This window comes from Canis lupus, chromosome 35, assembly GCF_048164855.1.
Source record: "Canis lupus baileyi chromosome 35, mCanLup2.hap1, whole genome shotgun sequence".
NCBI classification, from domain to species: Eukaryota; Metazoa; Chordata; class Mammalia; order Carnivora; family Canidae; genus Canis; species Canis lupus.
In genome coordinates, this window is record NC_132872.1 from 26,499,264 (window position 1) to 26,522,939 (window position 23,676).

Consider the following 23,676-nt stretch of genomic DNA (forward strand, 5'->3'; position numbering starts at 1 on the left):
TTAGGGGGGACTGGGTCATGGGGTGGGCTTGGGGTCACGGGAACGGGACTGGGAGTCCCTGGTGGGTGGGCTTGGGGGTCACCATGGGAGCCCTAGGAGTCTCGGGGGTTCCCCTGGGACCCCCGGGGAACTGGGGGTCATGGGGTGGGCCTTGGGGTCACGGGGGGACTGGGGGTCCCAGGGGTCCTGGGGGGGCTGGGGGTTCCCGGGGGGGGGGGCCTGGCCCAACGATTTCATTGGACTGACGTTAAAGGGAAGGGGCCTGAGTGCCACCCGGGACACGGATGGCCCGGACTCCCTGGCCGCGCCTCCCTGGCCGCATCCCTTGTAGCCTCGTGGTCACCAGAATACATGCATGTGGTACAGTCCATGTTCTCTCTAAAGCAGAACTAAAAAGTTAAGCACCAATCAAGGAGGACAGGCTTCCCTCAGTTGGGTGAAAAAAAAAAAAAAAGTTTCCATTCGGCCTAGGCAGCCTCCTTACAGGTAATATTTGTCAGGTGTGTGTGCAAATTTGGAGGCATGTTTGTCCTCTACGACCTGGATCTAAAACTCCTGTGGGGAATTTCCTGGGTGGATGCAGGTTTCGGGCCCCCGCCAGCAGAGGTGCCGGTCCGCTGGGCTTGATACGCGGGGCCCAGAAATATGCACGCGAGCAAGTGTTCCAGGGTGACTGCTGCAAAGCCCTGCCCTGAAGGTGACGACCACGCACCTCCCTCCCCTGGTGGGTGATAAACACCGAGGGCTAAGTTGCCGTCAGCTGGGGAGGTGCAGTTAAATGCCTGAGCTACAGCCGCCATCAGAATAATCCCCATGGAATCAACTGTTGTCCCCCAACTCTGTTTTGTGTGAGGCTGTTGAGGATTACGCCAAAGATGATAAAGGAAATTTCATTCAACCATTTCTTGCGGGGACCTGTGTGCCCTGTTCTGTGCTGGGCTCTAGAAGCTGTGTGGACCCCGTGTCGGTGAAAGTTAACTACAGAAAATGAGGTTAGGACACTTACAAATACAAGGTTCTGTTTGTATTTATCGGCCGTGGAATGGGTATCAGTGTTGGTTTTGTTGTGGAGTTCATTCTTTAAGGTGTTTAGTTGGGGTTTTTTTTTTTAAATCTCCGGACAGCTAGTAAAATATGAACTGTGAGTTTTGATTTAATCTTTTTACACTTACAGTCAACTCAGATTGGAAACATTTGTTTTTAAAAATTGAAATGCAAATGGATTTATAAACATTACTTTCAGGTGTTTAACATGCTTTGCTATTTGTAGCCATTGTTAAGTGATGTCAATTGCCTTTTTCCAGCTTGTGTTTTTCCCTGTAGCTTTATAAAAATATTTATTGTAACTTCTTTTTGGGTGGTCTGTGAGGTTTATGGGTAGGCTTGTGTTGGCTTTACTTATCTAGACAAAGGTTTTTCGTGTTTACTCAATTTTTTAGATTCTAAGATGCTTTTTTACTTTTTCTGAAATTGTGATGCATCTTAAGACTTTTACATGTTTGACGTAGTAGGGAATGTCATCTGTTCTCCCCTCTACCCCCCAAAGCTGTTAAAAACAGTGGTTGTCTTACTGTATGGGTAGTGTGAGAATCAGAAATAGTACATTTGCCCAGTAACCTCTAAGCCAGTTTCCAATTAACTGAGCCTCAAATCATTTCAATATGGACATAGAGACACAAGAAATGATGTAGCTTTTGGCAGTGTAAGTAGTGAAATTTATACTCTAGCAAAGCATTTGTTATGCAGTGCTGGGTTTATTTTATTTGTGATTGTAGATGGGAAGAATACTTCAAGTGATTTTATTTTCAGCTTAAGGATTTTGTGCACTTTGTGTAACCACACTTCCTGGTGAAAATGCTTCTACTGTAGTCGCACATTGTGCTTAAAGAAAAGCCTTTCATTGGTATCTTCCTGCTGTCTACACCCCTTACATAAATTTTAAACTGACCAATTGAGGTAAGAGATGTATGGCTGAATCTGCAATTACTTTTTCATTATAGGGTACCTCAATGATACAAACCGTCTGAACCAAATTAACACTTTTTTAAAAATTGGGACCAAGGTGCTGGGGGTCTCTAAGACCGTCTCTAGAATCAGTGATTTTGCAGGGACTTGTAGCTGATGTATCATAGCAAAAAAACCAGGTGCTTAATCTGTGACAATAGGTGTGAAATGTTGCCAACCAGGGAAGCTCCTCGGACACTTCAGAACTGATGGCTTTTACTGGGGACCGGCCACGTAGGCCTCCTCTGCCTGGCACCAAGCACCAACCAAAATTCCACACTTGCAGAAGGAAAACAGGTGTTCACTATAAACCACATGGCACGAGCAATTCAGGCACAGTGAGTCACTCTTCGCCGTTGAAGGTGGTGGGAATGCCCCTGCATTCTCGGTTCTCAGACATTAGCCGCACCCCGGGGGGGGGGGGGGGGGGGGGCTGCGAACGACAGGCAGTGACTCTCCCCGCCTAGCCGAGCTCTTTACTGAATCTGTCTTCTTATCTCCTCGTGTTTCTCACCACATCGAGTTCCAAGTACTAGCAGTACTTTGTCTCTCTGAAGCCTTGATTCTTCAGTTGAGAAATCAAACTGGTCTGGGAAGCTTGAATAACAAGTATTTTCAGAAAATACATGTCTCACGGATGACGTATCCTAAAACACCAAAGTTTGTGTTTTTTCTAAGCTTAAGCCTCTACTCTTCCAGTACAAGCTTTTAGTGTCAATTTGGGCGTGTTGTCCACCTTGGTCCTATGCAAGGCACTTGATCTGAGCTGTTTACGGGGCTAGAAAGTTTAGAAGCTAAAATGAGGCCACTAGGGTTGTATATTGCCATGTTTCCACTTGCTGTATTGTTCAATTTACATTTGAGTTGCATTCGTTTATACATTAGTTGTTGCAATACGTAACACGGATTTTCAGGGTACTTTCTTGCCAGGTCAGGCCACTGTAGTCGACAGTGTGGCTGGAATACAGCTTAGTGACCGTAACAAAGGAGCAGAAAGCAGAGTTCCTCCAATGTGCTAGCCCTAGGAAACAAAACCCTAACAGGCACTCATATCTCTGGGGGAAAGTTGTTTTTTTTTTTTTTTTTTTAATAATCATAATGGTTTTTAGCCTCTTTGTTTTTGGGGGGGGGGAACCAGGCTCCTTGAAGAATCCGGTGAGAGGAATATGCCTCCTGCCCCCAAATATATAGATATACACACACTTTGAAATAGAACCTTGCAGTTTCAGGAAGCTCATGCAATTTGAAATGCCATTCTTGAACCCCAAGTGAGGGACCCCTGCGTTTGTAAGTGTGACAGGAGTTGTGGTTTGGGGGTGAGAGGTGCAGCGAGGCTGGAGGGCGTCGCCCAGGGGGTCTGCGGACCCTCGGCCCTGCCTGGGATCGGGCCGCCCGGGGGACCCCGGGGACGGGTGTGCGCACTGAACCCGGTGGGCGCCCGTCCGAGGCTCCGAGGCTCCGAGGCTCCGAGGCTGGTGCTTTATTGCGCCTCCTCTCGTTTCGAAGGTAAAGCTTTTTAAAGATGCGGCATCCGGTCTTCAGCTTTTGCTTTGCGGCCGCTCCTTCGGCCGGTAAACGGGGCTCCCGGTGAGGCGGCGGTTTCGGGAGCGAGCAGCCGTGGGCGGCCCGGAGGTTCGCTGGGGCGGAGGCCGCTGGGCCTGCGGGTGACCCCGAGGGCGGCCGCGGCTGGGGTGCGGGCCCGTCCCCGCCGGCGCCGGCAGCCCGCGGGGTATCCCCGTGCATTCGGGTGGTGCCGCCTGAAGCCCGAGCCCCGATGTCCCAGGCTGTGGCAGCGGCCGCCGCCTAAACCTCAGTAGGACCTGCCGAGGCGCCGGGGCCGTGCATTGGGGCTCCGGGGACCCCCGATAACTGCGAGTGCCCGTGCTGTGCTGTCGGGAGCTGGGGGAGGACGCGATCCGACTGCCCCTGGGGCCCGAATCCTGCCTCGGGAGATGTCACGTCCTGGGGGGGGGCACGGACCCCGGGGGAAGGGGGGGCCTCGGGGACCCGGGGGAGGGGTGGGGCCTTGGGGACCTGGGGGTGGTGTGGGGACCTCGGGCCCTGGGGGAGGGGCGGGGACCTGGGGGACCCAGGGGTGGTGAGGGGCACCCGGGGGAGGGGCGGGGACCGCAGTGCGCTGCCCCCTGCGGCCCCCGCGAGCCTCACGCCGCGTCTGCCCCCCGCAGCCCGCCTGGCCTGGCCGTGCGTCCCCGCCAGCGTCCCGGCCAGCGTCCCCGCCAGCGTCCCAGCCAGGGTCCCCGCCAGCGTCCCGGCCAGCGTCCCGGCCAGCGTCCCCGCCAGCGTCCCCGCCAGCGATGCCGAAGGCGGCCGAGCCCCCGGGGCGTGGGTCGGACCAGGGGCCCGGGCCCTGTAAGCGGGCGAAGGCTGCGTCCGGCGGCCCCGCCTGCCCCCTGAACTTCGCCAGCCCCCGCCTTCTGTTTGGAAGCCTGATCGCGCCCGTGGAGCCCGAGACTTTTTTCAGGGAGTTCTGGGAGAAGCAGCCCCTTGTCCTCCGGAGGGACGACCCGGCGGTGGCGGCCTACTGCCAGGCGCTGTTCAGGCTGTCGGATCTCAAGAGTCTGTGCGGCCGCGGCCTGCTCTACGGCCGAGACGTCAACGTCTGCCGGTGCGTCAAGGGGAAGAAGAAGGTCTTAAATAAAGCCGGCAGAGTGCACTTCCTGCAGCTGAGGAAAGATCTGGATCAGAGAAGGGCGACGATTCAGTTTCACCAACCTCAGAGATTCAAGGTAACGGCTCCGGGTCGCAGCGGGGCTCGGGCGAGGGCAGTGGGCCGCGGCCCATGGGGAGGAGGCCCCCGCGGAGGCCCATGGGGAGGAGGCCCCTGCGGAGGCCCGTGGGGATGAGGCCCCCCCGCGGCCTGTGGGGATGAGGCCCCCCCGCGGCCTGTGAGGATGAGGCCCCCCCGCGGCCTGTGGGGATGAGGCCCCCCCGCGGCCCGTGGGGATGAGGCCCCCCCGCGGCCCGTGGGGATGAGGCCCCCCCGCGGCCCGTGAGGATGAGGCCCCCCCGCGGCCCGTGGGGATGAGGCCCCCCCGCGGCCCGTGGGGATGAGGCCCCCCCGCGGCCCGTGAGGATGAGGCCCCCCCGCGGCCCGTGGGGATGAGGCCCCCCCGCGGCCCGTGGGGATGAGGCCCCCCCGCGGCCCGTGGGGATGAGGCCCCCCCGCGGCCCGTGAGGATGAGGCCCCCCCGCGGCCCGTGAGGATGAGGCCCCCCCGCGGCCCGTGGGGATGAGGCCCCCCCGCGGCCCGTGGGGATGAGGCCCCCCCGCGGCCCGTGGGGATGAGGTCCCCCCGCGGCCTGTGGGGATGAGGCCCCCCCGCGGCCCGTGGGGATGAGGCCCCCCCGCGGCCCGTGGGGATGAGGCCCCCCCGCGGCCCGTGGGGATGAGGTCCCCCCGCGGCCCGTGGGGATGAGGCCCCCCCGCGGCCCGTGAGGATGAGGCCCCCCCGCGGCCCGTGGGGATGAGGTCCCCCCGCGGCCCGTGGGGATGAGGTCCCCCCGCGGCCCGTGGGGATGAGGTCCCCCCGCGGCCCGTGGGGATGAGGCCCCCCCGCGGCCCGTGAGGATGAGGCCCCCCCGCGGCCTGTGGGGATGAGGCCCCCCCGCGGCCTGTGAGGATGAGGTCCCCCCGCGGCCTGTGAGGATGAGGCCCCCCCGCGGCCTGTGGGGATGAGGCCCCCGCGGCCTGTGGGGAGGAGGCCGCCAGCCTGATGGTTCCCCTGCCTGTTCCTCTGGAGACGGTTCCAAGCTAGGACACCCTGTGCGGCCCCTCGGCCGGCCGTTTGGATCACCCAGCAACTCGGGGACATGGCTGGGAGTCCTCACGCGGCAAAAACGAGGTGGCAGGTTCGCAGAGTAACAGCAGCCCCCGGGGAGCTGTCCTGCGGGGCGGTTATGCCTCGCTGTGCCGTAGACATTTCTGTTTGGTTTGTCCTATTATTACGATTTAAGGCCCCGGCAGCGTCAGGTGCTCATTTTCTTCTTGAAGCTGCTTCCCTTTACTGCTTACGTGGAGCTAAGTAGAGGCTTCAGAGCGCGATCAGATGAGGCCCCAGAAAGCGGCCACCCCTGCGAACAGCCGCGGGGTAGCGTGATGGGGCCCTGGGCCTGCTGGGCGGTCGCAGGTGGCAGGCCGCCTCCACGCGCAGGGCTGGAGACTGGCTAACTTTGTATTTTTTCTATATCAGAGCTTAGCGCTCAAGAAATAATTGGCCTCCTCTGTGCTCAGTTTCTGCTTCGTAAAATGCAATCTTCGCTTGTTCGCTTCTGTAGAGGTCTGAGAGCTCCACCTCACGGGTGGCCCGGAGCAGTTGAGGGCCTGTTGTGAGTTCAGAAATCCCGTCATGAGCCAGAGTGGCGGCCCGTGAGGGGGGACAGCGGCCCACGGGCTTCTGTGGTGCCGATTCTGGCTGTGTGGTGGCGCCTGGGACTTGGCCATCAGTTGGTCACCGGTTATGTTGCTTTGTTAGAGCCATTGGCCAAATCTGGCGAATGCCTTTTCCTCTCTGGTCTAAGGGATCTCGAACCCATTTGTCCTCTGGATACAGTGGAAGTGCTCCTAGATGTCTCGGGACAAGTCCCGATGCCACACAGTTCCCCTCATGCAGTCGCAAGAAGCTGAAATGTCTCGGGAATGCCAACCATTTGGCCCAAACACCCAAAAGGAATTTATAAATAACTTGCCAGACCAAGTCATGATTTGAACTCGGGAACTACGGGACACCACGGTGCTTGTCTCTGAGCCAGTCCTTGATGAGAAGCAGCACTTTTTAAAAAAGTGGGTGTTAGGCACCTAGTAACTATGAACAGAAAAGGTCAGGGAAGTTAATTATATGTAATTTGGTCACAAAGCAGTAGAGAGTTATTTGGCTTACGTGTGCTGTCCTTGGTGGCTGTCGTCTCTGGGCTTTGGCATCATCTTGGGCCTCTCCCTGCACGCCTCTAAGTGCCGCGCGCTTCTCCTCTCTGATTCCCGGTGGACAAAAATGTATTTCCTTTGCCCTATTGACTCCGCTCTCTGGCGGGGTTTGTGAAAGGGAAGGGAGAGCTTTCTCAGCCTAAACACAGCCCCCGGTAGACTGGGATGCACCCTGCTTGTTCTCTTTCACCGCTTGAGAGACCTGGAGCAGCTGTAGGGGCTCACCCCCTCACAGGGGGTGCTGGGCTCTAAATCTTTTATTAGGAGGTTTTGTGGTGTCTCTGTGTGTGTGTTTAGGAACGTGCATATCAGGACACCCGGGGGGCTCAGGGGTTGAGCATCTGCCTTTGGCTCAGGTCCTGATCCTGGGCCCAGGGATCGGTCCAGATGGGGCTCCCCACAGGGAGAGGCAGGCTCCCTCTGCCTGTGTCTCTGCCTCTCTCTCTGTGTCTCTCATGAATAAAGAAAAAAAAATTTTTTTTTTAAAGGAAGGTGCGTGTCAGCATCACGATGGAAGAAGCCTAGAGGCAGTTCGCCAGGGCCAGAGTACGGGGTGCCTTGTTTACTGGGGCTCAGAATGGCACAGCCTGTTCTGGTTGGTCTGGAAGCGAATAAGGAGGTGATCAGGGAGCCGGAAGCTGCTCCCCACCTCGGGATGGGCCATACGTCAGGTCTGGGTGAATTTACCAAATACACCTGTGCTCACTTTTGAACCTTCTTTTTATTATTATGTATTTGAGAGCATGAGCAGGGGAAGGGGGGCCCCTGAGCAGGGGGAGGGTCCACCCCCAGCAGGCCCCCCACGGAGCACAGAGCTTCATCCAGAGCCAGAGGTCGTGACCTGAACCCACGAACCGCGGGTGCCCCACTTTGGAACCTTCCCAGAGACACGTGAAGGAGAGCGCTCCTTGCGGTCTCGGTGTCACAGGTGAACAAGCTGGAGGTCGGAGCTGTGACTTGTCCCTGCTGCCAAGGAAGGACTTCCGACTCCAAACTCGAGGTGTTTTCCTACCGACTCTTAAAGACCGTGATGGAAACGTAGCGCGGCCTCGGCCACTTTCGGCCTCTCCGTAGCTGCCCCCGGCTTCGGGTCCTGGCAGACGGGCCAGGTCTGATTTCGGTGGCGGGGCGGGAGGGAGGCTGCGCCGGGGCACTGCCCTGGGGCCTCCGTGGCACCCCGCACCGTGGGCAGCGGCCCTAGGAGCCCCGCGCGGGCCTGAGCCCGGGGTCCCCGTGCGCTTCACGGAGGTCGCTCTGCGCTGCGCCCCACGGGTCCCTGGCCCAGGCCTCATCTCACAAAGAAAGAGCTGAAGTCGTTCCGTCTGTCACTGCGGCTTGGGGCGGGGTGGGCCGACCTCTGCTCTTCCCGGCCGGCCGTGCGCGGCAGCCTCGGAAGCCCGGGGACGGGACGGGACGGGACGGGCGAGAAGCTGGGTAGCGGCGGCCCCAGAGGCCTGAGCTGGGAGCCCCGGGGCGCCTCGGCCCCAGCGGGAGAAGCCCTGCGCCGCTGCTGGCCCGGGTCCCAGAGCACACGCGAGGGCGCCGCTGGTGGCACCGCCCATGGCACCGCGGGCCCTCCCTGGGGGCGCGCCCGACCCCGTGCGGCTGCTCGGAAGCCAGGGAATGTTCTTCCCCTGTGAAGCACAAGCCGCCACCTGCCGCTGGAGTAGCCCCGGAGTCCCCCCAGCGTGTCTCCCAGCGCTGCCTTCACCCCCCATCCTGCCCCCTGATAATACCTTGAAGACCGTAGACCCTTCTCCAGTTAAATGGCACGACTGAGTCCCAGGCTCGTTGGTCATCGGTTTCCTCCGCACGTTTTATTTATTTATCTATTTCTTTATTTTTATTTTTTAAAGATTTTATTTGTTCCTGAGAGACACGCAGAGAGAGGCAGGGTCACAGGCAGAGGGAGAAGCAGGCTCCTGCGGGGAGCCCGATGTGGGACTCCATCCCAGGACCCCAGGATCAGGCCCTGAGCCGAAGGCAGACGCTCAACCGCTGAGTCACCCAGGCGTCCCTCCTGGGCACGTTTTTAAAGATCTGCTTCCGTACTTGTGTGTGGCAGGCGCCGTGCGTTCCTGTACTGCAGACTGAGCATCTGTAAAACCCGTTAGCGTCCTCGTGGGTGACTCGCATTTTCTTTAACATGATTCCCAAAGAGGCCACAGAGAGCCCAGTTAGCTGCGTGCTCCCCTGCTTCGGGTTCCTCGTCCAGACAGCAGACGTCGTGACCCTGCGCCCTGTGACCAGGGCTGGGGGCGGGGGGCATATAACCAGCAGCCAGAGGTGCGGCCTGGCAGGGAAGTGGTGCTCATGGGCCTGAGGCCTGTGCCCCTCCCCTCCCCTGCGATCCTACCTCCCCCAACCTGAGGAACTACTCTAGAGCTCCCCCTGCACCCCCCACCCTGTAAACACTTGTTCTCTAACAAGTCCCCCCCCATTTCAGTAAGTGAACCAGGCCTGGACCAACCGCCCAGCCCAAGCGTCCCTGCCCCTGTCGACACCCCAACACCCCCATGTACTCAGGCTGCTTGGCTGAGCCAGTGCTGCTTCCAGGGTGCATCTCATCTCCCTGTTCCCCCACCGCCCTGGCCACCCCTCACCTGGGCTCCCGGCCTCCCCCTGATCCCTCGCTTTGCTCCAGGCCCCTTCTCTACACCGGAGCCCCGGTGAGCGTTCAGAAATGTGAATTCGCTCGGGTCGTTGCCCCGCTTCACACCCTACGCGGCTGATCCTTGGGTTTTCCGTGGTGCTCGGTGCTGGGCTGGAAGCTTCCTGAGGGCAGAGGTGCCGGCTCTGCCGCAGAGTTCCCGGGGCCTGGAACGTGGCCTGGAACGTGGCCGCTGTGCAGCGAAGGCTCGCTCCAAGGCAGCACGCACTTGCCCTGGTTTCTGAGGTGTCTTTCACGTCCTCTCCCCACTTCTTTCTGTTCTTTCTCTTTCAGGATGAGCTTTGGAGGATCCAGGAGAAGCTGGAATGTTACTTCGGCTCCTTGGTTGGCTCCAACGTGTACATAACCCCTGCCGGGTCCCAGGGCCTCCCGCCGCATTACGATGACGTCGAGGTAAGAGGGAGGCGCTGCGCCCCTCTGGATAGATGTCAGGGTTCAGTTCGATGCCCTGTCCCTGCTGTGTGGTCCCAGAGATCCTGACCTCACCCAGGTGTTGGGCCCGGTTAGTCCCGCCAGATGGTTTCCTGCTCATCCTCAAAGGGGAGACCTGGTTTCCAGCCTTCTGCGGAGAGCTACACATTCCCACGAAGCAGGTGTTGATTGACTTGGTCTGCAGAAGGCCGTGATTGGCTTTTTCTTGAAGTCATAACGTAAGGGCTTTAGGAAAGTGAGGTCACAAGTAATCCTTACATCTGCTTTCACTTGGTTCTTTTTTCTGGAGCTTCTGAAAATAGATATTTTTTCCGTTTGTGAAAATCTTGGGGCAGCTTGAATGAAGGTCACGGTGTACTTGAACGCGGGCACCTTGTCAGGTGTGGATTCAGCCTCGTGTGGCTGCCAAGCAAGTTAACTCTTTGGCTTGGGTGTTTCATCATTTTATGTTTATGCTAATAAAAGGTCATGAACACAGTTATTAGTCAAAAGTCCCTTTTCCCCCCTTTGAAAGCAACTTGATACCAATATGTTGCCAAAACCTTTTGTTTTTGTTTTTAATATTTTAAACAGAGCTTTCAAATCTCTTTTGGCTGAACTAAGAGTAAAAAACTTGACATTTTCCTGTCTGCCAAGGCCAATATTAGGGATTTTAGACCCTGAGGAATATCTGAAACTTGGCCTTTCCGTCAGAGATTCTGGGCTGTCAGCTGTCCGATGGAAGGAGGTGGTGGGACAAAGGAACCCCATGAGGTTTTATTACACTGAAGAGAGAGAATTTCCTCCCAGGAGCACGGTTCACGATTACCTGTTTTTAAAAGTGGACACCAGCCGTGGCAACTTTTATTTAAGTGTAGAGTGACATGCATCCCTCCCTGATCTCATTTTTATTTTTTATCTGAAATTTGGGAGGGCTAGCCGTCTAGAACCGCCGTGCCCGGTGGTTGTCAGGAAGCTCTCTGACACTCGGGCCCGCGGCTCCCCGTAGGTCTTCATCCTGCAGCTGGAGGGACAGAAGCACTGGCGTCTCTACCACCCCACCGTGCCCCTGGCGCGGGAGTACAGCGTGGAGGCCGAGGAGCGGATCGGGAGGCCGGCCTACGAGTTCACGTTGAAGGTACGCGACTTCCTCTCGGCTGGTGCTCCCGGGCCCGGCTGGGGCTTGGGGTGCAGTGCTTGGGCCGTGGCCCCTGCGGGCGGGCCTGCAAGCGCGGGGCAGCGTGGCGCTCGCTCCTTAGCACCTGAGCTTCCGAAGGGCAGTTGGTGTCCGTGCTTGTAGAATGGAGCTGCAGAAACGGGAGATGCGTTTTCCAGGCAACCCGTCTCTAAGTATAATCCGGGTTCAGCAGGAGTGGATTCTGAATCCACTGACCGCTGGGTTCTCTGGAGAAGAAGCGGAAGGGTTGGCTCGGGCAGCTGCACCAAGTCCACGTCAGCCGTCAGGGCTGGGCTGCCGCTTGCGTAGGCCGAGCACAGCCAGGGACCCCCCTTGTTCCGTTGGTATAATTCTCCTGATTAGACCATAGACTCAGTCTGCAGCCCCCCATCCTCCCCGAGGGTGGCCCCAGAAAGAACAGTAATCGCGCTGGGTGTTAAGGAATCTTCCTCTGGGAAGCGGGGGGCTCGAGCCTGCTGGGTTTGCTGGCTCGCAGCGATGGCGCAGGGGGTCGGGTGGCCGTCCGCTAGGCGAGGGTGCTGAGGACAACGCCCTATGGGGATAACAGGCCTGGAATTCAAGTCCTTATGTTAAGACCTAATAGCTCAAACCACTCCACGCAGTCTTCCGACCTGATGTACTTGCGAATAGGGATTTTTGCATTTCTTGTGTCTTGGTTACCTTACTCGGTGTCATGAGGCACTTTCTGGATTTTAAGGACTTTGCCTGCTTGCCTGTGACTGGGACAAACCCTCTCCTACTTTAGGACGTGTGTTGTTCATGTTACAGGATTTCTGAATAAATGGGGTCAAGGTAGCCCTCGCGGTTTTTAAGGTCTTGGTCAGTGGTCAGCAAACTACAGCTCGTGGGCCGAAACTATGCGCCGTGGCCGCCGGGTTTGTCCGTGATCCACGGCCGCCTGTGTCCCCGTCCCGCCGGTGCGCGCCCAGGCCTCACGCCCTGTCCTAGGATGACCGGGGACCGCAGCCGTTGACCCGGGGCCTCAGAAGGGCCTCAGCAGCCCGTGGCCTCGGGGCAGCGCCGTCCCTAGGCCCTTGGTTGATTGTTCAGGCCAAAGCTGAGGCGTCTGTGGTGCCCGGGGCCATGGCTGTCCCTCGCCGGGGCCTGGCCTCCTGCCGCCCGCCTTCGGGGTTGGTCTTGGTCTGGGAGGGGGGTGACCTGCAGGTGTGGGTGCTGTGCTTCTGCCAGGGGTGCAGGGACAGCTGGGCGGGGGGGGGGGCGACGCCCATCCTCATCTCACCACATTCCGGCGGCCCTGGGTTCCCCAGAGGAGGATAGACCGTGGCCTGCCACCTCTGCCCCATCTGGCCCCTGTGTGGACCCCGGGGTATAAGTCAGGGGAGCTCAGGCCCCAGGCCCTGTGGCGGGGTGGGCGCGGTGGGCACAGAGGCCACCATGACGGGCAGGGCACCAGGTCAATGCCCCGGGTCAGGGCACCAGGATCAGGGCATGGGGTCAGGATGCAGGGTCAGGGCACCAGGTCAAGGCCCCGGGTCAGGGCACCAGGATCAGGGCATGGGGTCAGGGTACCAGGATCAGGGCACCAGGATCAGGGCACAGGGTCAGGATGCAGGGTGAGGGCACTGGGATCAGGGCGCGGGGTCAGGGCATGGGGTCAGGACGCAGGGTCAGGGCACCAGGTCAGGGCGCGGGGTCAGGGCATGGGGTCAGGGCCCCAGGCTCCTACGGGCCGCACCAAGTAGCCTGGGACGCCGCTGCTGCTGCCCCCTCACCGCTGCTATTGTCCGCAGCTTATTCATCTCCGTGTCCCCCGTGTGGACCGGGGTCGTGGTCCCCGTGGGCCGCAAGAGTCCAAAAGGCCGTGCTGAGGGACACGGGCCGGTGCTGAAGGTGCCCCCGCCTAGGCCGTGAGCGGGCCCTGGGGTCCGGGGGTGCTTCTCCTCACCCCCCACCCACCCCGTGTGCTCCTAAGGGCTCCCAACCCCCTGGGGAAGATCTTTCAAGAAAAGTTAAAATAAATGCGGGAGGAGGGGGCTCCAGGCGGCCTACTTCCTGCTGGGGCTCAGCGGCCCACAGATGCAGGGCCTGGGCGGGCACAGGCAGCGGGGCCCCCGGGTGGGCAGGACACGGGGCGCCTGGACACGGCCCAGGTGACTGGGTGGCTCCTCCCGGGCTCAGGGGACCCGCTTCCGGCCGCGCTCGGGCCCTTCTTCCAGCTGCAAGGCCTGCGCCCTGTGCCCAGGCTGCCTCCCGCCGCCCGGTCCGCTTCCCTCCACTGGTCCGCTCTCCACTAGGGGCCCCTGATCCCACTCTACCCGCCGGTGGTCCGGAGGCCTCGGCCTCCTTGCCGTGTCCAGTGTCCTGAAGATTCACAGGGGCTCCCGGTGAGGACGCCCCGGCTTCCCACATCTCCGGGCACCTGCCGCGGTGGCCCCACTTCTCTCCTGCCCTTGGCTCCAGGCCCAGCAGCTTCCTCCCCCTCCTTCCCCCCTCCCCAGAACACTCCCCAGGTTCCCTCCCAGCAGCTTGGTGTCCCCAGCCACCCCCCACCCATGGGGGGTTAGTTCCCTGTCCCTGACGTGGTCTCAGTGCTGTGTCCGGCCTCCCCCCGCGCCTCTACACCCGAAACTCCGCTCTGGCTGCTGACTTAACGTCTCCAGGAACAAGGTACAGGGAACTGCAAGTGGAATATTCCGAAACTGCCATTTCCTGCCCCAGCCTCCTGCCCTGTAAATGTGTCACCATCTCCTTCTGTTGGGGACAGAGCCCTTGGATGTGGGTCTGTGCCCGAGCCTCCCAGTGGCTCCCCCGCTGCACACTGCGACGCAGCCGTGCCCTGTCCCTCCGCCTGGACCCCCGGTGTCAGTCCCCAAAATCCAGAATAAAAGCCAAAGGCCTTCAAACAGCGCAGAGGCCCGTCCTGTGGCCCCTCCGCTGCCCTCCCGCCTCCCCCTCCTTCGCACTGACCGAGGCTTCTCAAGTGTGCCAGCCTGTTTCCCACCTCAGGGCCTTTGCACGCTCTTCCCTCTGCCTGGAATCCTTGCTGCCCGGTTGGGGGTTGGTCGGGGTTGGTCGCAGGGCTGGGAGCTCCTGCCTGAGGCCTCAACTCAGGGGAGTGTAGCCCAGTGCGATCTGAGTGCTGCCCTCCTGCCCCAGGCACACCCAGCCCCCCACACCTTGCCGTGCTCCTTTCCTCTCCTCCTTTTTCTTTTGCCCTCGGGCATTTCCCACCACCTGATCTTACTCATTCACGCTGTGTCTGCCTCTGCCTCTGCCTCGACTGGCAACTGGCGTCTCCTCCTGTTTGCTCTCGTCTCCCATGAACCACAGATAGGCCTTTGCTTCTTGCTGGGGGCTCTGTGCCCAGCACGGTGCCTGGCGGGGGTGGGGGGCTGATCCGATTGTGCGGTAGGAACCCGTGAGTGCATGAAGGTCCCTTTAGCCGGTGGCGCCCAAGGCTTAGCGGGGTCGTAACTGGGGGCAGAGCATTTCCCTGAAGCTCCGTCCCTGCCGTCCAGGGGTCCAGGGTGAGGGAGCCCCCGGAGAGCGCTCAAGAATATACTTAATCCTGCTTTAAGGAAAATCTTAACGTTGAGAAAAGGTGCGTTTTTTTTTTTTTTTTTTTAAAGATTTATTTATTTATTCATGAGACAGAGAGAGGCAGAGACACAGGTAGACTCAGCGCCCTCCCCTGCAGGGAGCCCGACGTGGGACTCCATCCCGGATCTCGGGGTCACGGCCTGAGTGGAAGGCAGGCGCCCAACCGCTGAGCCGCCCAGGGGTCCCAAGGTGGTTTGTTTTGTTTGTTCTCAATCTACGCATCAAGCTGCGCGGGGGACCCGTGCTCGCGGTGCCGCTGTTGATGTTTTGCGCCGGGGGACAGGGAGGTGGCAGCTTCAGGAGTGGTTGAGGGGCGAGGTTTGTGTCGCCTCATGGCTGGGGGGACACGAGGACTGGTGGAGGAGGTTCACCTGCCCAAGGGTGCGACTGACGGCCCGGGACAGGCAGGGTCACGTGGTTTGTCTGTCCGTCTGTCCGGGAGACCACCTGTGGGCACGGCCTGGACCTCTGCACCGGCCTCTGCACGTGGCCTGGCCCGTGATCCCGTGTCAGGCCCTGGCCTCCGTTTCACAGGGGAGGGGACTGAGGCTTTGGGGGCTCCCTGATTTCCTGGGGCCCCTAGCCAGTCGGTGGCAGCACCCGGTCGCTGCTGGAGGGGGTGCAGGGCGTTGGGGTTGCCACCCCGATCCGTGGGTGGGGGCCCAGATTCACCTGCACCTGGTCTCAGCCGGTGAGCCAAGCAAGTGACTTCGGGTCCCCGACCTCGTGCAGACTGGGGGCTCGCAGTGACTGGCCCCCCAGGGTGGCGTGGCGGCAGGTTCTAGATGCGGCCCGACCCTCGGAGCCTGCTTCGGTCCCCGGAAGACCGTGAGGGCTGAGCGGGCGCCTTCCCTGCTCACCCCAACCCCGTGTGTCCCCCCTCAGCCGGGAGATGTCCTGTACTTCCCCAGGGGGACGGTTCACCAGGCAGATGTCCCTCCGGGGCTGGCGCACTCTACCCACGTGACCATCAGCACCTACCAGAACAGGTAAGCCGCCCGCCCCCCAGATCTCCGATCCCCCTCGGGGTTCTTCTCTCAGGCCCCTGGCAGCCTCGGAGCCCTTCGGGTCGTGCCTGCACCCCCGGGACACCCTGCGGGGACACCTGCGGGGACATCGGGAGCCTTGGGGGTGGTCCAGCAAGGCTCCCCCAGCCTGGGCCAAGGGACCACAGCCGCGGCTTAGTGACCACCTGCGCCTGTGCTCGCTCGCTCTCTAAAGGTGTTTTTTTAATTGCAGTAAAAGACTTAAGAGAATATTCCACTTTCACCATTTTTAAGTCCACAGTTTGGTGACACTAGTTGTGTTCATACCGCTGGGCAGCCGCCAGCGCTGTGTGTTCCAGCAGTTTCATCTCCCCACGCAGGACCTGTCTCCCCTGCGACCTCTGGATCTTTGTTAAGGTTTCCACTGTAAAAAAAAATTTTTTTTAATTTTATTTATTCATGAGAGACACACAGAGGCAGAGGGAGAGGGAGAGGGAGAGGCAGGCTCTCTGTGGGACTCGATCCCAGAACCTGGGATCACGCCCTGAGCGACCCAGGCGTCCCGGTTTCCACTTTTTATTACAAGTTCATGAAATGACGTGGGAAAGGAAGTCTGGAGCCGCGGGCCCTGAGGGCGCAGGTGCTGGAACCCGGTTCCTCGTCGGGGAGGGGGGCGGCCCGCAGGCCTGGGCGGTGGCACCTCCCCGAGACTTCCCCCTGGCAGTGACCTTGCCGGGTCCCCCTGGGGCTGCCCGTCGGGAAGGCGCCAGAGCCGGTGTGGGTGCTGGGCCCGCGGGCAGGGGCCCTGGGCTCTGGGGGACGTGCCCTGTGCCCCTGGCGGTAGGAGGGGAGGCGCCTGGGGGAGCAGCCGTGGGACGAAGCCCGTCGGGTGGCAGAGGCTCGCGCTGGCCGGCAGGAGGCCCCAGGATCCCGCTGCCAGCCAGGCCCTGGCAGGTCCTGGTCCCGGTCCCCTCCGGGGGACCACACCTGCAAAGCGGGTGTGGCTTCTGCAGGGATAGGGGGGCACAGGTGTTGGCTGACCTGCCGCCCAGGGCGGGTTTCCATGTGCCCAAAGGGCGACGGGAGGGCAGGGGCCGTCACCCGCTGCATGTGGTACAGGGAAGGTGGACCCCAGTAGTAGCGCCGGGGACTCGGACCCTCCCCCCCACACCCGCCAGTAGTGCCAGGGACTCAGACCCCCCACCCCCCCGCCCCCGCAGACTGGGGTCCTCCCAGCAGCTGCCGCCCGAGCTGGACAAGCGCATGTGGGGGGGCTTGGAACTTACCACCGTTGGGTCGTTCCCCGGGGGCACTGCCCTGCTGGGGGGACTGGGGCACAGGGAAGGCGTCACCAACCCCCAAGGGGCGGCGCCCAGGACCCCGTGTTCCCCGGAGCGGCTCTGAGCAGCGACCTGCCGCAGGCCCGGGCGCGAGCACCACCCACAAAGCCCACCTTCCATCACAAACCCTAAGTTGGGCCCCGACCTTCCTCCCTGACGGCCTGGGGGACGTATGGGGGTGCCCCCCCAGCTGCGTGTCCAGGGGCGGGGGGGGTGGGGCACAGAATCCCCTGGGATTTCCTGGGCCCCTTCCTCCTGCCCCTTCCTCCTGCCCCTTCCAGTTCCTGGGGAGACTGCCTTTTGGACACAGTTTCGGGGCTTGTGTTTGATGCGGTGAAGGAAGACGTGGCGCTCCGGGCCGGCATCCCCCGGCAGCTGCTCCTGGTAAGGGTCATCCTGGTGAGGGTCCGGGTGGGGGGGCCACGGGGCCAGCGCCAGCAGCGCCTGCCTGGGCGCCCCCAGGGTGGTCCCTTCTGCGAGTCCCGCGGGCCTGCCCGGGCTGAGTGCAGGGCTGGGGGGTGTGGACCCAGAGCCGGTGCGGCACCCCCTTCCAGGTGTCGCCCCCTTCCAGACGTCCCGGTGGCAGGGCCGGTGGGAACGCTGGCTGAATGGAGGAGCCACGTGGCCGGAGAGGGGGTGCCCCTGGAGACCTGGTGGTCGCTCGGGCCCTGCTGGGCCCGGCCTGGCAGGAAGCGCTCAGGTCCGTGTTTCCAGCAGGTGGAAGGCACGGCTGCGGCGAGGAGGAGGTTAGGCGGCCTCCTGAGGACGCTGGCCGACCGGCTGGAGGGCACCGGAGCGCTGCTGGCAGGGGGCATGAAGAAGGACTTTGTCACCCACAGGCTCCCCCCCTACCACGAGGGAGACGGAGCAGAGCTTTCAACGCCAGGTGGGGCTCGTGCTTTTTTTCTAGGCGGTCGGGGGCTTTCCTGGGTGGGCTCCGGTTTGGCAGGTGGAAGGCGGGAAGCACGTGCACCTGCGTGTGTGTGGCGTGCCCGGGTGGCACCTGCTGCAGCTCCAGGCGCCCTGCATCGTGGGCGTGTCACGGGCACACTGAGTACCGGAGGGATGGGCCAGCCTTTGCCATCAGCAGGTGACACGTAAAAACGCCCAAGTTGTCACCAAGCTTCCCCAAGTCCCCGCGAGCACTCTGTGACCGGTGTAGGCTGCCCACGACCTACCCCTTCTGGACAGTGGTGACGGCGGACCGTCAGCGCAGCGCCCTGCAGTGGGACTTGCTGCAGCGGGGAGGACCACTTGGTGTGGGGGGTCCTGGGCCAGCTCAGTGACAGTGTTGCAAGCATTTGGAGGGGTCAGGCCTGACGTAGGGGATTTTTCAGGAAGCTTGAGAAAGCAGGGCTCTGTGCTGGCATCCGGTGTGGACGCGGGCAGAAAATGGGGAGTGTGGCTGGGTCTCCTGCGGGCAGGAGGAGCGCGGCGCGCTGAGCGTGCGGTTAGGACGGCCGGAGCAGGCAGAGACCCTCAGGCGGGGCCAGCTGGCCGTTTCTGATGTTCGGACAACGTTCTCGCCTTTGCCGCAGTCCTGACGTGCGTACGGGGTGGCCGTGTGTCCCGCTGGCTTTCTGTGGAATCATCCACTCAGGACAGTGAGACGCGGCTGCGCCAGCCCTGCACCGAGTGTCTTTTTTACTGACATTCGTGGAAGCCGTACTTCCGGTGGGGAGCGCCACGGACGGTCGGGTCCCCTCCAACATGGATTCCAGTTGGTCTCAGTGTGACCCTCGGGGGAAGGTTCGGATTTGTTTCCGAATAGCAGACCCTCCCCAGCACGTACCGCGATCGTGAGGACGGTGTTCGGGAGTCCTGTAGTGAGCGGGCCGCGTCCCCTCAGCGCTGACCCTGTGAGGGGGTCCGCCGTTACTGGCTGCTTTTCTACAAAGTTAAATCCACCTTGCAAAAGACTTCTTCTTGGGAACTTTATTAGGTGGCTTTTGTGCCACGACGCTTGACCTGCACAGATGGGAGTTGCTGTGATCACACTAGTCCTGGGGAGAGGGTGCGGTTTGAAGTCAGGTGGTCGGTGCGTCCAGGGTCCGCGTGTAGAGCCGGGGTCAGCTGGCGGCTAGAGGGAGGGAGTGCTGGGCGCAGAGGGCGCGGCGGCGGGGACAGCTGTGGGCTCCCCGGGCGCATGTCCTACCTGATGCATGGACTGCACCTGTGCTTTGTCACACGTCCACACGGTCACAGTGAGCGCCGCAGCACCTAAGCTGTGCTGCAGGAGCATAGGTACAGGGGAGCCGACGCCTGAGTTGGAGGGCACCCCACGTGGGGTTCACCCGCACACAAATTTGAGCCCGGCTCTCTGGGTCTCCCAGGTGGACGGGTGCCAAGGCTGGACAGCACGGTGAGGCTGCAGTTCAAAGACTACAGCGTCCTCACGGTGGGACCGGATCAGAATCAGTCTGTGAGTACCCGGAGCGGAGGCGGCTCCCCCTACCCCCGGCAGCCATCCATTCTCCTAACCTAGAGCCCGGACTGCAGGCCACGGTCAGGGTGCTGGATCTCTGCTGGAGCTGCCTTCCCGCCCCGCTTCCCCCGTGGTGAGCCTCCAGGCCCGGGCCACACTACTCTCGCTCGCTCACACCCCTCCTGTCCTCTACGCTGCCCAGTCTGTCATGATTTGTGGTTTTGTTGATGCTCCTTCTCAAAAACTGTCTTCTAGATCATGGAGGAGAACAGTTGTTTCCCATTTGTATCCCGTGACCTTGTCCCCTAGCCCTCTGCTGCTCAAGGCTGGCTTCCTGATGCGATCCTGGGCTCATGGGAAAACTGCCAGCAATCCTCCATTCCTGGGCTTCCTCTGGTCTGGGTTGCAGCTCCCCTGTTTGTTACTGAAGTTCCCTGTATCGTCCCAAGGACTCTGGGAACTGTCCTGGGAGGAAGTCCATGAAGGACTCGAGGGGACGAGAGCAGCTAGATGTGTCCACCACCAGACTCACAGCGTTAATGCTGCGCATACACTCGTGTATTCGTCTCTAACCTTATCTACGTGGTGACAAGGACCGGGTGAGGGCCCTGCACAGAATGCCAAACCGCCCCGTGCAGGACAGATAGACGGGGAAGCAGCGGTTACTGGGGCGGCCACTCTAGGAGGTTTTGATAGATCCCACAGCTGGTATTTCTCAGGTAATCTTCACCCCATGGTGCTCACAAATAGCCAGCCTGTGTGTAACTGGGAATGTCCTACTCAGGATGTAAGAAACCAGTGCTGGTGGATTAAATGAAACTTAAGTCACTATCTGTTAAGTGGTTGCTTTTGCATCAAACCAGGTTTCTGCTGATGTTCCCGCTGTACTGTTTGTTTTACATACAAATAGTGACCTGAGGAGTGTGTACACCGTCTACATAGTTCGTGCCATATATCCGAACTCGGTGCCAAAAAGATTCTTGGTGTTGAAGTGTATTTTCGGAAAACCCTCCTAGTATTGACCTCAATAGTGTGTGTGTTTTTTTTTTTTTTAAGGATGAAACTCAGGAAACGATGGTTTACATCTATCATTCCTTGAAGAACAGGAGAGAGCTGCACATGATGGGGAATGAGGAAACAGAGGTCTGTTCCAACCTACCCGGTCTTTCCTGGGGAGTTATGGCTAGGGCCTGCAGCGGGGGCTGACGTTTCACACACTCGACAGAGCCCCTGCACAGCGATGATCACGCCAGTCGGTTCTGTGACAGACACACACGTCCACCGGCTTTAAAAGATACGAGCTGGGACCTGTAGCCTTGTAGGAAATGTGTAATAGATGAGGCATCAGTGGTTTGGAATGCTTCGTATTATATAAACTAGGATATGGGAATCAGCAGTGTTAAAGGATATAAAAAACTGATATACTGAGACCCGGCTAAGTTTTTATGAAAATATCACTTTAACATTTCTCACCTGACTAGTTTCTCCTCTTTCAGTCTCACGGACTCCGCTTTCCTTTATCACATATGGACGCTCTGAAGCAAATCTGGGGCCACTCGACTATATGTGTCAAGGACCTGAAACTAACTACAGATGAGGAAAAGGAAAACCTGGTGTTATCCCTCTGGACAGAATGCTTAATCCAGGTAGTCTAGGGCCGTCCCAGAACCACGGTGACCGACTCAGCCGCACATGCAGAAAGAAGAGCAAACATTTACGTGCCAGGGAGCTCCTGGTGCTTGGAGCCCGCAGCTGGGAATGGTTCTACGACAGCTTTCCTTACGTGAGACCTGCCTGGTTCTGGGAGGCAGGTGCACAGAAGAAAGAGGAGACCAACAAAACTGTACTCTCGACAAACTCCTTTAATCCAGTGTGATAGAAAAGGCACAGCTCCAATAAATGTATCACTGAAATTTAAATGTTGTTACCTGGCTTTGTTCTTTGGAAGAAACAACTTTAAAGAGCTTCATTGGCTCTACAAAAATCTTTCAATTAACACAAAGAAAAAAGTTTTAAATTGGTTTTTTACAATGAAAATATACATACATACCTTTGTGTATACACAACCCTCCTCCCTGAAAATAAAGTTACCCCCATAAGTTTCATTAAATACTGCCACACTGTGAGGGGTGCTCACATCTAGGGCATACAGGACTTTTACAGGTGCTGCTTCAGAGATGACAAAGAGCCTGAGATTGAAGGAAAAAATTTCAGTATTTACATGGAAAGACCAAGTCTCTATTAAAAATGCTCAAAATAGTGGGTCTTTGTGTTTAAACAATTCACTGTTATTTTACATTCTAAAGTGCTTATAGGTTGATATTTAAAAATATCACTGGAGTATTTAATCTTTCTATATAAAAATAGATTAAGTTTCTGCTTTCTGGCAAAAGTTCAGGATGAAGGGAACAGTTATCTCAATGTAAGTTTAAAACCAACTCAGGGAAAAATACTTAAGAACTGTATAAATTTTAAAGGTGGTAATGATTAAATGGAAATGAATAACTGAGTTTTCAGCCATTTCATTAAATAAAATGGTATATAGTCAGAGCTCAAATACTGCTTGGTTTTGATTAAACATTTGAAACTTCCCTTTACTACTTCGGGCAGACAAAGAAAAATTTGACTAAATACTCCTTGAGGGCACATCATGCAACGTCTAGGAGGAGGTCTCAGCACCAGGGCAGGTGAGTCACCCAGGAGGGCGTCAGTTAAGGAGAGCAAGGATGTCACAAGGTTATTTGTGCTTTAGTTTGGCTACAGATAACATGCCAACACTTGAGCCTTTTTCCCAACGAAGCCGAGGTGCTTCCCTGGGGTCAGTTCCAAGTATGATACTTAACGGTGCGTTGGTTAGGTAAGCCTTAAAGGGTTCTTCACTGAGGCTTTAACAGAATACAGCAGCTTATAGGAGGCCCTATTAAATGTGTTCAGGCATTGCTATAAAATGTATTCTTCCTGCAACAGTATGACTTGACCTAAAGGAACGTCTCCCTGTGCTTAGCACCCACACCCCCACCTCCTAGGATGTGAACACCTAATGCGGGATGACAGTCCCCAGTGTCCCACAAGGGCCATCAGCAATAGGACGGGGGCCTGGTGGACAGGAGAGAAAACACACTTGGGATTTGCTCACCAAAAGCTGATCAAGCAGGAACAGAACCTTTTGCAGAAATCAGAACGTGTTTTTCACAGGAACACTAAACAACTGGCAACACAAGAATACTTGTGTTTCCATGGTTAAGAGAAATGGTCATGGAAGCTGGGGGAAAACTTCATTCTGCTCAGTGATGCAGCAGTGTAGCTTCCTCTCCTTGGGACGTGGAGTTCCTCCTTCCTCTGCTCTTTCTGGAGATGTTGCAGACGCTCTCACAATATTTCAATGTCCCATTTCTGTGTCTCTTCTCCCTCCAGGGGCTGATTTACAATTACATGAGTCTTGTCATAATAATTTCCTCCTAAAATAGAAATTCCAAAAGAAAAGATTTGTTCACACGGGTGCTTGACAATGTTCAGCCCACCGCGTGGTGGATTAACACTTCATTTCCAGTGGGAAGCTGAGCTTAAATAAGCTTTTGCTCTAAATCAGACCTTAGAACGACTCAGACTGATGACCCAGGGGGGGTTGACTGCAAAAGCAGTGTGCACCTGCAAAGCGACGCTGAGAAGCACAGTGCTTGGGAGAGCGTGGGCAGGATGTCGGGTGCTGTTTGCGCACTGACCACGGACCATGGCTGTGACTAAGCCAATGAAAGCAACAGCCTGGACCTTGCTCAATTCAAAACAAGCTCGAACAATATCTGCCACAAAGTTTGTGAGGGCTCTTAAAGGACTACAACAGTTAATAGCAAAAAGAAGTTTCTAAGAAATGGGACACTTCATGGCTGATAAAGCTTTACATTTAGAATTGTCCTACAAGTTTATGTAGCAAATGAGAATTTTACAACTGTACCGATAAACAAAAACCTTCTCAGTGTCCTGAGGCCTTCCCTCCTTGATCCGAGTAGCTAATTGTTTTGTTCATTAAAATTGTTTTGTTCATTAAAAGAGTAAGTAGAAATGACTTAATATTTCTTTTATAAATCAGGATTTCTTTTACCCAGGAGGAGGAGGGAGAGGTTTGAAATTTAAAAGTCTAT

The 23,676-nt window shown here is 58.2% G+C and overlaps 2 protein-coding genes across 8 annotated transcripts in view; one reads left to right on the top strand and one right to left on the bottom strand.

The window, feature by feature from the left end:
- The first annotated feature begins 216 nt into the window (after positions 1–216).
- Positions 217–21,456, top strand: RIOX2 (ribosomal oxygenase 2). 6 transcript variants are annotated; one of them, XM_072812328.1, is made up of 11 exons: positions 217–992; positions 2,166–2,342; positions 4,191–4,751; positions 9,890–10,009; positions 11,037–11,165; positions 15,672–15,775; positions 17,394–17,496; positions 17,827–17,998; positions 19,446–19,534; positions 20,594–20,680; positions 21,034–21,456. In XM_072812328.1, exons 2-11 carry the CDS (start codon positions 2,214–2,216, stop codon positions 21,190–21,192), a joined length of 1,653 nt encoding a protein of 550 aa, XP_072668429.1. In that variant the 5' UTR covers positions 217–992; positions 2,166–2,213; the 3' UTR covers positions 21,193–21,456. The 6 variants fall into 6 exon arrangements, with proteins under 6 accessions (XP_072668429.1, XP_072668431.1, XP_072668433.1 ...); XM_072812329.1 differs by having other exon boundaries at positions 224–486; positions 584–2,342; XM_072812330.1 differs by having other exon boundaries at positions 217–2,342; positions 17,830–17,998.
- Positions 21,382–23,676, bottom strand: part of CRYBG3 (crystallin beta-gamma domain containing 3) — a 102,098-nt gene continuing 99,803 nt past the window's right edge. For both annotated transcript variants that reach the window (XM_072812305.1, XM_072812306.1), the window contains exon 22: positions 21,382–22,995. In XM_072812305.1, coding sequence (XP_072668406.1) covers positions 22,907–22,995 — 89 coding nt within the window. In that variant the 3' untranslated portion in view covers positions 21,382–22,906. The remainder of the gene's footprint in view (positions 22,996–23,676) is intronic.